A 12,718-nucleotide genomic window follows, 5' to 3' on the forward strand; every position below is an offset into this window, starting at 1 on the left:
AAATAATTATTTAATTAAACAATAATTTAATTAAATTATTTTATTAGATTTGATTTTAAGTCAAAACACATGAAGAAATATGGTGAAGTGACTCAGAATAGAGTTTAGGTGTCCACAAGGACATAAAATCATAGGTAAAACTGGGAAGAAAAAAGAGATCTCGAATAATGCTTACCCAGAGGCATTGCTAAGGAAAACTGTTGAAACTGTGAGGAAAAACTCATTGAGAAAACTCCTTTATCTTTCCTTGCAAAGTAACTTGGGTGAAAACATGGGGTTATAATTACAGTTCATAATTAGTCTGAAACACTCTGAAACTCAAGGAACTCCAGTGAAATATAATTTCTAGAGGGAGATAACTACAGGGCACTTATTATTACAGGATTATTAATCTTCACTTTACTGGTTACAACGCTCAAAGTAAAATTTTAAATTTTAAAACTTTGCTTCTACAAGATACCTCACAGATGGCATTGTCAGAGCAGCTAGGCCCTATCGCAAAAAGCAGAGTATGGGAAACAGCAGTTTTTCATCCCTTTGATTAAACAGGAAAGGAAATTTTAGTTTTGGTTCTGATCACAGGTCAATTAACAGTTTGTAATTTTCATAGAATATCAAAATAATTTTTAAAGTCTTCACAAAAATATTCGATGCAATTTATCCTACCTCATGTTGTCTCACAAGTGAAGGCATTTGTTGGAAAAATACTGTGTGCATTGATTATGATTAGATAATGATTAGATAAATTTCATTAACTGGTGGAAAATTGCTGCACTTTTTATGTGGAAAAGAGCAAAACCTGGTATTGTATAAAACTGTCCCCACCAGGCACATGTCGCTGAAAGGCTCTAGGTGAGTCCATGAGGTTTTGAATGCAGTTTCTGTTTGTTTTTCTGCAGCCCTGCAACTTCCAAACTGCATGGCTGCATTCCTGCCCTGAGGGAAGGGAATCTGCTTTAAGCAGAACCCACAGTTTTACAGATGCCAATAAAATCTGAGAAATAAGTTGTATTAAAACAATCCTGTAAGAGTGCAGAACTAATCTGTGTACTTTCAAAACAGCAACATCTGGTCATATCTTACAGCAAAATCAATACGAATCATAAATTAGGGAGTATCTGAAGAGCTAGAATTGCTTCTAAAGTTTTTAAGCTAGAAATTAATGTTAGATTGCACTTTATGCATGGATTTTTCTCTTAGAATAAATCATATCTATAGTGCAGCCCACGTGGCTGTGTTATAAATTCCACTTTCCTCCTCTTGAACGTTTTCAGCTGATGTTTCTGGGTAGCTTGGCCAGATCACAGGGGCTCTCACAAAACCAGCAGTGGTGTTCAAAGAGGGAGGCCAAGTCTTTGGGAGACGCTCTAAAGAAATATGAGTATTTAAACCATTTCCCTAAATGGAATAAGACTGGGGGTTTTGTTCTTTCCTAAGTAAAAAACACATCCTTTTCTAATGTTTCTGTTGAATGGCTGCAGTAGGTTTCTGCTAGAATACTTTCCATGAAAACTCCACGACAACTCCACAGATCTCTCAAGAAATGGAGAGTTGAAAGTGTTGATATTTAGTAATTAGAATGCATGGTCCATTGGGGTGTGTGAGTACTCTACATTTTTTTCCCCAAATTCCTCTTTTTTCTCTCTTTTTCAGCGTTATTTCTCATTCCAGTCCTCCTTCCTGCTCATTTTGCTGCTACATTCATGTTTAAAGCTCCCTTTTGCTTCTTTCTGTATTCAGTTCTAGTCTTAACTCTCTCACATTCTACTCTTGGCTTTGTTCTCTGTCCTTTCATTTATTATTCTCTGCTGTATCCTAATTACTTGTATTGCTCCCCAGTTGTAGGTTAGCGTTGTAAACAGTGTTCAATCCTTCCTTGCCATCTTCCTCTCTTCATTCACTCTCCTCACCTTTTCTCTTTTGCTCCTCTGGAGGCCTTTCCTTCTTTTTACAAGCCACCATAAAGCGATTCCCCATTTATTTGATGTTTTAGCTCGCTGAGTTTGTACAACTCAGTGCCATTTCAAATATGTTAGGCTGCTCACTGGCATCCTTCTCTGGTACACTGTCTTCTTTTTCCTTTAAATACTCCCCAGCTAATGGATTGCCAATTAATTAGAAATAGTTAATCGTCACAATAAAATAAACACGATGCGTTTGTGTCTCTCTGGGAGCTCCTAAACTAATTTTTATGGCTGTGATGGTAACCATTCTCACTGCTTGGCAGCTTGTCAATGGAAATAAAAGTTCTCTGAGCAGATAGCCCAGCCATCATTTGGAGAATGTTTTCTTTGAGCACGATGCTTCTGCATCTGCTGCCTTTCTTTTTCTTTCCTTCACTGCTTGTTCCCAGCTCTTTAAAGGATGTCAGTTTTGGGGCATCATCCAGGTGACTGAGTTTTTTCCAGCACAAAGACAAGAAAAAAATCTAACATAAAAAAAAAAAATTAAAAATAATTTAAAAATCACTGATCTGATTTTTTGTTTTCTTTCAGCTCCTGATTGAATCATTCTGTTACCTGAAGCTTGACATGCCAGCTTAAGCATGGAAGAAGGAAGGAACATGCCACTGATATTTTTAAATGCTACAGGAGGATTATGTTTCCTGCTGACTCCAAGTAGAGGAGAAGGAGAAAAAAAAGAAAGGGGAACAGAAGAGGATGGATCCCAGCTGTGATATTTGCCAAGTTACACACAAAATGAAACAGGCTAAAAATTATTTCGGTAAAGGCAGCTCTCAAGAAATGGTTGCCACAATGCAGATGTGATGTAAATAATTCATACCTGCTGAAGTTGGGTCCTCTTCAATGGAGGCTGTGCAAAAAGGTGTCAGGAGTGGGGAGGGAGGCAGGGACAGGGAATGGGAAGAGGAAGGAAGGGAAAGAGAGAGAGAAAAAGAGAAAAAAAATACAAATGAAGAAATCCATGTAATGCCAATGGTTGTATTATTTACATTTTCTTAACATAAAAGCAATTAGATATAATGAAAAACTTTATTCTCATAATCCTCCACCCCTTCTGTTCCACTCAGCTTCTTCCCAGCCTGGTGGGAATTGCTGATTCTGAAATTGGGCAGTTGGGGAGCCAAAGTGGCCATTTTGGGGTGGGTTGTGTGTCTGTCTGTCTGTCTGTCTGTCTGTCAGGCACGCAGTAATTGGGCTCCCCGTTCCACATGTTTATTTGTCTGGGAAAAGCAATAAAAGTCCTGTCTTCACCTCTCCCTTTTGCTGACAGATAACCATTAAATTGCCTTAAGTTACCATCAAAAAGCACTGATGGCTCTGGACTATCTATTACCCTCACATTCAAAAGAGGGAAACAGACATATTCCCAGCAAAAGTGAACTTTAAAAGTACATCAGTGACCTAATTCTTTCTCTTCTTTTAGTCAGTGTGGTTTATATACACATGCATCACAAAAATGGTCTCTTCACAGCCTTGAAAAAGTTTTGGATGACAGTAAAAGCTGAATTCAAGTGCTTCTCACTTGGATACTGTAAAAAGGACCTAGAAGTGAGAGAACTCTCCATAAATGCGATATAGAGATAATAAACACGCGTAATCCAAACTTTTGCTTTTTCTCTTTTAACGACTGCCTGCTGCCAGTTGAAATGGGAGCTCCTCCTGTTTTGATTTGTTGCAGAACCAGCAGAGACAACACTCCTTCATCCATGGCAGGCATTGATCCTCCCTGACAGAGCTTGCACAAGGCATGGCTAAAAACTCCAAACATTTCCTCAAACAGCACCACCACCGTGCTTGGAAAATTGACTTTTTTTTTTCTTCTTTTTTTTACTTTTGCTATCACCCCATGTATTCTGCAGGGAGAAACCAGGAGAGGAGCAGGGAGACATTCCCTTTTTTTGGCAAAAAAAATTGGCAACAGACAGCAAGTGCAATTGAGAGGGGCCATAAGCCTTGGTTAAATCAGCACAATATTCTGCTTGCAACTGTATGTGACAACCGGTGCTGAACACATCAGTTATTGCTAATTGCAGAGTAGCATGGTGTCCTTTTGGGGACTGTCAGATCTAATCGAGAGGAAATAATGAATTACTCTCTCAAGCACCAGCCAACCACCTTGTCTCTAACCACAGTGGTTGGAGGTGCACAGGTGATTTTTATTTCTAAAGTTTGGTGTTCAGATAAACCCTGAAGAAGGCTACACGGAAAAAAACCCCATAACATTATGTCAGGCCTAATTTAAAGTGGCCTAAACACGGTACTTAGCAGAGCCTTGCCTTCTGTAACTCCTTATTTAAAGTTTGAAAGTGTGTTTTGGAACTGGACTAATCCATGATGCAGTGTACGTATGTAAAGATCACGTCAAGCTTTAGCAAGTTTTTTAACTACTTAAACTAAAATAAAATGTGTTTGTGGTAGTAGAGGATTGCAAGGTAATGAAAGAAAAGAGGGAAAAATACCATCCCCCTCTTTTCAACTTGAACTAATCAGCTAAATCATTAATTTAACAATACAAAAGCTGATTATAGACACACACAAAAACCTCCAAAAACCAAAGAAAGCAACCAACTAATCAAAAAAGGCCAAAGAACCCCGTTCCCCCAAACCCCACAAAAACAACAAAACAAGAAGCCCCCAAACCAGAATGTTTAGAATATTTAAATCTTAGCAAAACAGGCTCTGAAGTAAATAACAAACTAAAAATTAAGTCAATAAAGTAGGTTGCAATTTCTCAGGGTACCAGTGGAAGAGACAACTACACAGACAGAACAGAACATGAAAGCAGGAAGTCAAAATTTTACAAATGCCCCAAATCCATATTAGCTTCCAGCTCTGCTGCTGCTTGAATGAAAAATAATTCAGAGTACTGGAGACTCTGCTTTAAAACTGGTTAAACAAAATTGTCCAATTATACAAGGAATATTTATTCCAGTAACCGTTTCCTTCAGACTGCTATTTGAATAATATTCTGAGACTTAATTATCAGGATGAATAGCAGCATTAGCAATTCAAAGCTGGATTCTGTTGCTACTCTGATGGTTGTTTCAGAGGGACCACTCTGCACTTAGGTACACATCTAAATAAAACAGGGTAGCTGAATCTCAGCTGAATAAATCAGATGCCAAAATGGCTATGCCAATAATGTTACTTTTCTGTTTATTTAATTAATTTTGGCTGTTTGATTGCTGGTTTAAGCTCATCCAGGAATAGACTGTGTTCTTTTTCTGTCTCAGTTAGAGTTGGTGAGAACTGCTTTTGCAAAAAGACCTAATTCTACTTGTCAATACTGCATTAATCCTAGACAGAAATTAAAGATGAGTATTAAAAATGGAGATGAAAATGCAGTTCTGAACCTGTTCACAATTCAAACAGACTTCTAGAAAAAATTAAATTAACTTAATCTCCTGATTTTTGTGACAGGATATTTTTACCTCCCAATAGATTAATAAACCATGTTTGAAAAACCAGCCTTCAGTAAGATGTTGAGTACTCAAGGAATATACCTAATTTTGCTTTATCATGCCACCTCAAATGCAATATCAGCACTCTGCTTTCCACTTTGAAGGAAATGCACCAAATTGCCACACCAAAATTTTCCTACACTACACCACCTTTTTTTTTAAATTTTATTTTTTTTTCCCATCAGCAGTGATTTAAAACACTCAGTTATTTTAAAAAATCTATTTAGATAGTGACTCATCCCCAGGGTAATTATGTGTAATTTGCTCTTTGCTTGTTTCAGAGGAGGGGAGAGGGGCTCAGATGGGCTGGCAGAGGATGGTGAGTCACTGCTGTGGGTGGTGGGTGCCCATCAGCCTCCCCCATCAGAGGAGCCAGTAATTTAACAAAAAAAAACCAAAACAAAGCAAAAAAAAAAGCCCCCCAAAAAGTCACAGAACATCCCCAAGTCATGGTCTTATGACAGCACTGCAAAACCTTCAGTTGTAAATTGTTCTACAGCTTTAAAGCATTTTTCACCATGCATTTCTTCCCCTTTTAATGCGTCATTGACAAAATATAATAAGATATATGGTGGGAAAGATATTGGATTTTATCTTCTTCAGGAAAACTCTGATGTTCACTTGGGAAAACTCAATTTTGTTTTCCTTAGAGGTGAATAATGCTGCATGAGTGGGATAAAAAAAAATAATCAAGAAGACACGGGCAGGTTTGGAAAGCCTGTACCAGGTGACATGTCATCCAACATTAGCTTAAGAGAGATAATGCAGAAAGGCAATGCTTGGATAACAATCTGAGTATCTCTGCCAGGCTCCTGATTATTTCCGTTACAATGGCAGAAGCCTTGACAAGTCTAAGCAAAAAAAACCAAAAAAAAAATCTGAATTTTGAAGCATAAATATCTCGGTTTAGGCAGATCCAGTGTAACAGCCTGCTATGCTATGTTATATCTTATGACACATTACACTAGCTTTGCATTATATTAAAGTTTGTGTTAAGTTTATATTAATGTGAAGGGTTCTTTTTAACATTAAAATAAAATGTTAGACTCATATACAAAGGAATAAACTTGGATATACATGGCATTACCCCTATGCAAAATCTGTACAAGAGGTTCACAGAATTATCCAGAGGAACAGTGAGCTCCAAGAGAAAATGGCATTTTTCTGAAGGCGGCATCAAAACTAAATTACAGTCTGCTCAGCATCAAATCTCAGGGGTCTCAGAGGACCTGTGTGCAAGGAAGACTGACTGGCTCCCCAAAATCTCAGCTGTAGTCATTAAGAATGTGATTTTAATGCTGCAGATGTTCCACGGGAAACGCGTGCCTGAGTTTCCTGTCTCTTCCCTCTCTCCACATCTGACAAAACTCAGCATCCACTGAAGGCCCTTGGAGCAGCATTTGCTTCCTTCCTGCTTCAGCTGGCCAGGCTGCTTTTGCACTCATTCATGAGAAAAAGGGAAAAAAAAAAAAAAAAAAAACCAAACTAAACCCAAAACACAACAAACACCTGAAAAACCGCAAGAAACGCCACAAAGAAACAGATAAAAGAGGCACAACAGAACAAACAGAAATGAACAAAAACCAAGCCAGAAGGAGCACGCCAGGCCCCTCACCAGGGCATGGCACAGATAACTCTCCATGAACTAATGAAACTCTGCTTGGCTGACAGATGTTCAATGGAAAACAAATACATTAATTAAGAAACCCCAAAAACGGCCCTTGGCACTTGGTGGAGAAGATGTATCACTTTCCACAGGTTTACATCGATTTAAGCACTTAAAATCTATGACAAAAACTTACGATTTCTTCACTGTTTTATTTCAAGAAAAATAAATTCTAACGGAAAAGTGGGTGTATGAGCAAAAGGCCACGTATTATTAAAATCTAGAATACTAGTGTCTTAAAATTACAGTAAAGGCATCTAATCCATTCTCACTGGTATTCCTTTTTCACCAATCACCAGGGTCATCAGTGCTGAATGAGAATATTTTTAACTATGAAAAAAAAAATTTAGGTGAAATGCTACATTTTGTACAAGACAAGATTAGATAAAGATTTTTTTTTTAGGTGCCTTCACATTTAGACCTCTCTAGAACAAGGAGGGAGTGCCCTAATATTTGTCAGGATCATCTTTCCTATGGAAAACAGTGTAAAGAAATTAAGTTTTTAAAGCAATTCTTGACTTCTTAGTCAGCTCCAGTTCTTGCCAAGGATTCCAGGGCTGCCAAAGGCACAACAGTACTGAAAATTGTAATTCTGAAACCAGGAGTAGTGTGCCATGGCCTGAAATATCACAGTTTTACACACACACACACACACACACACACACAATGCTATATGCAGATTTGAGAATATGTGAATATTCCAAGAGAGCAGAAGATGTAATGAAAAGGTGCCCCTGGCGCTTTGGTGTCCAAAAAATAAGTGTACTCAAAAAGGTAAAAGTTGATAAGGCTGCATATCAGCGTGCAAAACTTTGCTTCTTCAAGAGTCAAAGAGCATTCTCCAGGAAACAAATGAATAATCTTAAAATAAAATGCTAAAAAAAGGCTGTAAAATACAGTTGTAGAAGTAGGTACCTGCTAGCATCTGTTATTGTGGATGCAAAAAAACCTACCTGGGAAATCCCCACAGTCACAGACAGAAAGCTTTGCCTTTCAAGCCAAACAATTTCATCCTTTTATATTTCAGTCACTTGCCTGAAGCTGTTTCACTCGGTTGTTTTGTGTGTTTTAAGGGAAATTTTACTACCTTTTCTTATGTGGATGCGGAATTTTAAAATAACATCACATACCACACTGCGAAGTCATAATGGTGATAATACCTTTTATTTTATGGCTATTCTCCCACCTGGGGGAGAAAACAAAAAACCCAATAAAAGCCCACTCAGATGTTCACAGAATGTTTGCTGGCTCTGGGCTGGTACGGGAGGTTGGGTTATGTCTCTTCGTGTGGTGTTTTATCTGTACCACAACACTTGAAAGCGTTCAATATACAACATCCAGCCGCATAAAAAAGGATTCAAAAGGCCATAAAAAACGCCCCAAAGAGATGAGGAAATAGCAGCTAAGATAAATAATCACCAACTCTATTCAGCCCTGTAATATCACTCACTAATATTGATGCATGAGCTTTCTGTCACAGTATTTGCCATTTTTAACCCCAAAATAACTTCCCTGAGCTGGCCTGCTGCCAGGCAATTGCACCCAGAGTGCCCACTTTGCCTTGTGGAAACACATACTGGGAAGTTAAATCAGTACACAGGAAATCCCAGAGACCTTCAAACCCTAAAATTTCAGGATAAATATGAATCCTGCAATTTTCAGTGCTTTCCCAAACACTTTGTGAGTTTTGGCAAATCACCTACTGCGCCAGTTGCAAAGATTGTGCTGCTATCCTTTCTGGGCAATGGGGGTGTAAAAACCAGCAAGCCAACAGCAACTTTATCATAAAACCATTAAGATTGGGCAACACCTCTTAAAACAATGAGCCACGAATGTCAAAAAATCTTTAGTTTTAAATTAGACGAAAAGGACTCAATAGCCACAGTTTCATAAAAAATACATCTTAATGAATGAAACTACATAGAACCGGGGGCATGAAGTTCTTGGTGGGAATAACTGACTTCATTATAGGCCCTACAAAAGAATTAATTGCTTTTTTTCTTCTATTTATTCACAATAAATCTATGTTACTCTGTCCAGCCTGACTGGCATGCTGCTTTAATAACACAACACAATCTCCATCACAGGAAACCTGAACTGTAAATTGCATAAGGTGCCAAGAAGAGAATTCAAAGGAGCAGATGGCAGATAAAGGGAGAGCTGTGGTGTTGGAGGGGTCCCATGCAGGGAGACACGATGCTTTGGTTCAGTCTGCGGGTTTTCATTGTTTTTTGGTAAATTCAGGAACAAAGAAAATGCTCGGCCATAAAGCTGCACGGCATGAGCACAGGAGTGGGAGAAGAATCAAGTCTTGGTGCAAGGAAGGCAAAGGAGGTAATTTTAAATGAATAAAACACTATTTTCATTGCTCAGGTGGGGTTTGGAGACTGGAACCTACTGCTTAAGGAATAATAGAAACACAGGTACTCACTTCTAACTTTTCTGGCTGGGCAAAAAGAAAAGAAGATCCTTTTACAGCCAATATTTGGTTTATATTCAACTTCAGTACAACCAGATTAAACACCTATCTGAATCCATTATCATTCAGCATTGAAAAATGTACATTGAAAAATATGCATGATGTAGGCTGTGGCAAAACAGTGTCAGTAATACCCAGTTTCAATAAAACACTGCCCTAATCTAGATCTCAAAAATTTATTACTACAGATCTGGGGTTAAAAACAGTAATAATAAGACATATATCAATTTGTCAAAAGGGTATCTGGAGAGGCCACGCTGAAGCCAGAGCTCTTCAAAAATAATATATTGTTCTGCCCTAAAATATGAGAGACAAGGAAGCTTACTTTAAACTTTGGCCAATTTGAACAAATTTCTGTGTCCTACACTGGTTTTACTGAACACACGAAGTTCTTTGCTGGCACCTGTACTTTAACAAACAGGAATGCCAAATGAGAAACATGCTCAAGTGTAAAAGAAGGTGATTTTTTTCCCTCTTTCTCATATGAACATTGCTTTACAAGGTGCAAACTAGGCACAAGGAGTGTGATAGGAAATAGAAAAATCACACCTGGTATGAGTTTTCCTTTATTCTTCTCAGAAATGCTGCATTTTTCCTCTTAATTTTTCATCTGTATAATTCTTAATTTTTCAGAAAATGACTAGAAATTAAGGCCTTTTCTCATGAACAAGGGAAGATCATTTAGACTGATTTTTCTCTTATCTTGTGAATAAAACAGTTGACTGGAAGCCAACACTTCACCAGCCTCTCCGAATTCACCCCTGAAAGAAACATTTTCACAGCAGCCATCAGTGAGCACTCTGGTGCTCCTCCATGCCCTTCACTTTTCATTAGTGTAGGAGTTGGGCTATTGATTTTGAGTTCTTCTCTCCTTTCATTTTTTTTTTTTAAAGATGTTTTTATTTCATCCTGAGCGTATGGATTTTTCTGTGTCTCACTCACTTCCCCATACATTTCTCAGAGCACATTTTTTCGTTTTCAGAGCATATTTTTGGGTTTCCAAAGGGTGCTTAGCACCCTTCCTTCAAAACCGCTCCCAACCAGCACCTCCCACTCTGAGAAGGAAAAAGAGCTGCCAGGCTCTGGAGTGCTGAGCTAAAATTCTGCCCTTCATTTTGGATTTTCCTCTCTTCTGTTCTGCAAACAGATGGCAAAACCTCTCCCTACTGGAAGGAAATGATCCAGTTGATGTTGGATGGAGTCTAGAAGTCTTCCACAGATTCCCGTCTCGCCGTGCGCCGCCGCGGCCCATCGCGAAAATAAGGAGTTCCATTATAATCTGTTCTCCTTGGCGCTGGAAATGCTGGAAATGCTTTTAACTCGGGTCCTTTCAGGCCAGAACAATGAAAATCAATACCTTTTGTCCTTGCTCCTGGGTTCAAGTAATGCCGTGTTCTTGTCGAAAAAAAAAAAAAAGGGTGTAAAGAAATGGGGCATGCATAGAGACAGCTGGGCAGCCAGGACAAGGGGGAATGGCTTCAGGCTGAAAGAGGACAGGGCTGGATGGGATATTGGGAAAGAATTCCTGGCTGGGAGGGTGGGCAGGCCCTGGCACAGGGTGCCCAGAGCAGCTGGGGCTGCCCCTGCATCCCTGGCACTGCCCAAGGCCAGGTTAAATGGGGTTTGGAGCATCCTGGCACAGTGGAAGGTGCCCCTGCCTTTGCAGGGGTGGAATTGATTTGGCTTTAAGGTCCCTTCCAATCCAAACCATTCTGAGATGTTATGGTTATTGAAATTTGCTAAATTTAAAGGATTGATTTCCTTTCTTCTTCCATAGTCTCCATCTCAAATATTCAGGGGAAATATATTAAGTGTGCCATCCCGGGGATCTGCAAAAAAGACCAGCAGATGCTCCACATGGTAAAGAAATTCTGGGTTGGACTTTGATTGATTTTCATTACTGTTAAATACAATAACAAAAAATAAAATACCAGCTTGTTTTCTCCATCAGCTGCTCAGTTCAGGACAAAACCTGAAAAATAATCTTTTGTCGTTTGTTTTCCTGGTTTTTTAGGTTCTTTCCCCAACAATATTTTTAAAAGTATGTATTAAGTAGAAGTGGAAAGCTTTTTATCTGGGTCAACCAAAAAAATTTCCATACTTGTAGTAAATCAACTCAACTTCAATCTTTTCAAGAGAAAAAAAAGAGAAAACTCAATAATTTTAGAGCACTTTTAAAAAGTTCAAAATTAGGCATCAATAAACACTGTCTCAAAAAATTAAAATGAAAGTAACACATTTTCATAAACATTTTCCTATTTTTTTTAGGTTGCACTGCTTTCTGTTAGTTTTCAGGTCAAAGATATGTGTTTGTTTTTAAAGTTAAAAATTCCTTCTGAATTTACACGCGCTCATGAATAATTTGCGTGGCCCCCGTGGCACTTTCCAGTTAATATTCATGCAAGGAAAAGTTCAGGTTCAGAACTGGGTGATCCAAATGCTAACAGATGCAGTTTTACTGCATTGTCAATTGCTCAACTTTATACAGCATTATTAATGTTAACATTAAATACTGACTTAACTAAGTCAGTGGAGTTGCTGAAATCTAACAAGGGCTTAAATTAAAGACAAAGACAAAATGCAAAAGACAGAAATTAATTCCCAACACTTACTTTTCCCACACCAAGCCCTTTTTTCACCAGGAATTTTTTTGATGATTTCACCAAACAGAAAATATTCCTTTTCATGAAATCCACTGGAATATTAAAATTTACCTTAAACCACCTATTATAAAGTCTATGTTAATTACTGTATACAGCACTCTGCAAGCACTTTCTACATCAAAGATTGTTGTGATTAAGTTGAAGGTACATTGAAGAAATCAGACATAAAAAATATCAGTCATGAAATATTCATCCATTGAGCAAATTGCTGCATTTCATAAATATTCCATGTTTTAACCTAGTGAATTTTATCCATGACTCTGCATTAAAAGGACACAATGACACACTACAGATTTAAAAAAAAAACACACAAAAAACATATACAAACTTACATGCCCTACTCTGCGTAAGCTGACAGAGAAAAGTGTCTGCCTAAAATAAACAGCCAATATTTGGCTGGATTTTCTTCACTTATCCGTCTTCTTCCTGATTCTCTGTAACATGCAAAGCACTTTAGGTGAGATGCATTTTGTAAGTACAAAAGT

The 12,718-nt window shown here is 38.2% G+C and overlaps 1 protein-coding gene across 2 annotated transcripts in view; it reads right to left on the reverse strand.

Moving 5' to 3' along the window:
* The window catches only part of EDIL3 (EGF like repeats and discoidin domains 3), a 236,597-nt gene that overhangs the window by 136,375 nt on the left and 87,504 nt on the right, over positions 1-12,718 (reverse strand). The window contains exon 3 of one of the 2 annotated variants that reach the window (XM_054288400.1): positions 2,785-2,814. The exons of the other annotated variant lie outside the window; for it this stretch is intronic. Coding sequence (XP_054144375.1) covers positions 2,785-2,814 — 30 coding nt within the window. The remainder of the gene's footprint in view (positions 1-2,784; positions 2,815-12,718) is intronic. 2 annotated transcript variants of the gene reach the window in all.

This window comes from Melozone crissalis, unplaced genomic scaffold, assembly GCF_028551555.1.
Source record: "Melozone crissalis strain CALT ecotype California unplaced genomic scaffold, PUWL_Pcris_2 ptg000005l_1, whole genome shotgun sequence".
NCBI classification, from domain to species: domain Eukaryota; kingdom Metazoa; phylum Chordata; class Aves; order Passeriformes; family Passerellidae; genus Melozone; species Melozone crissalis.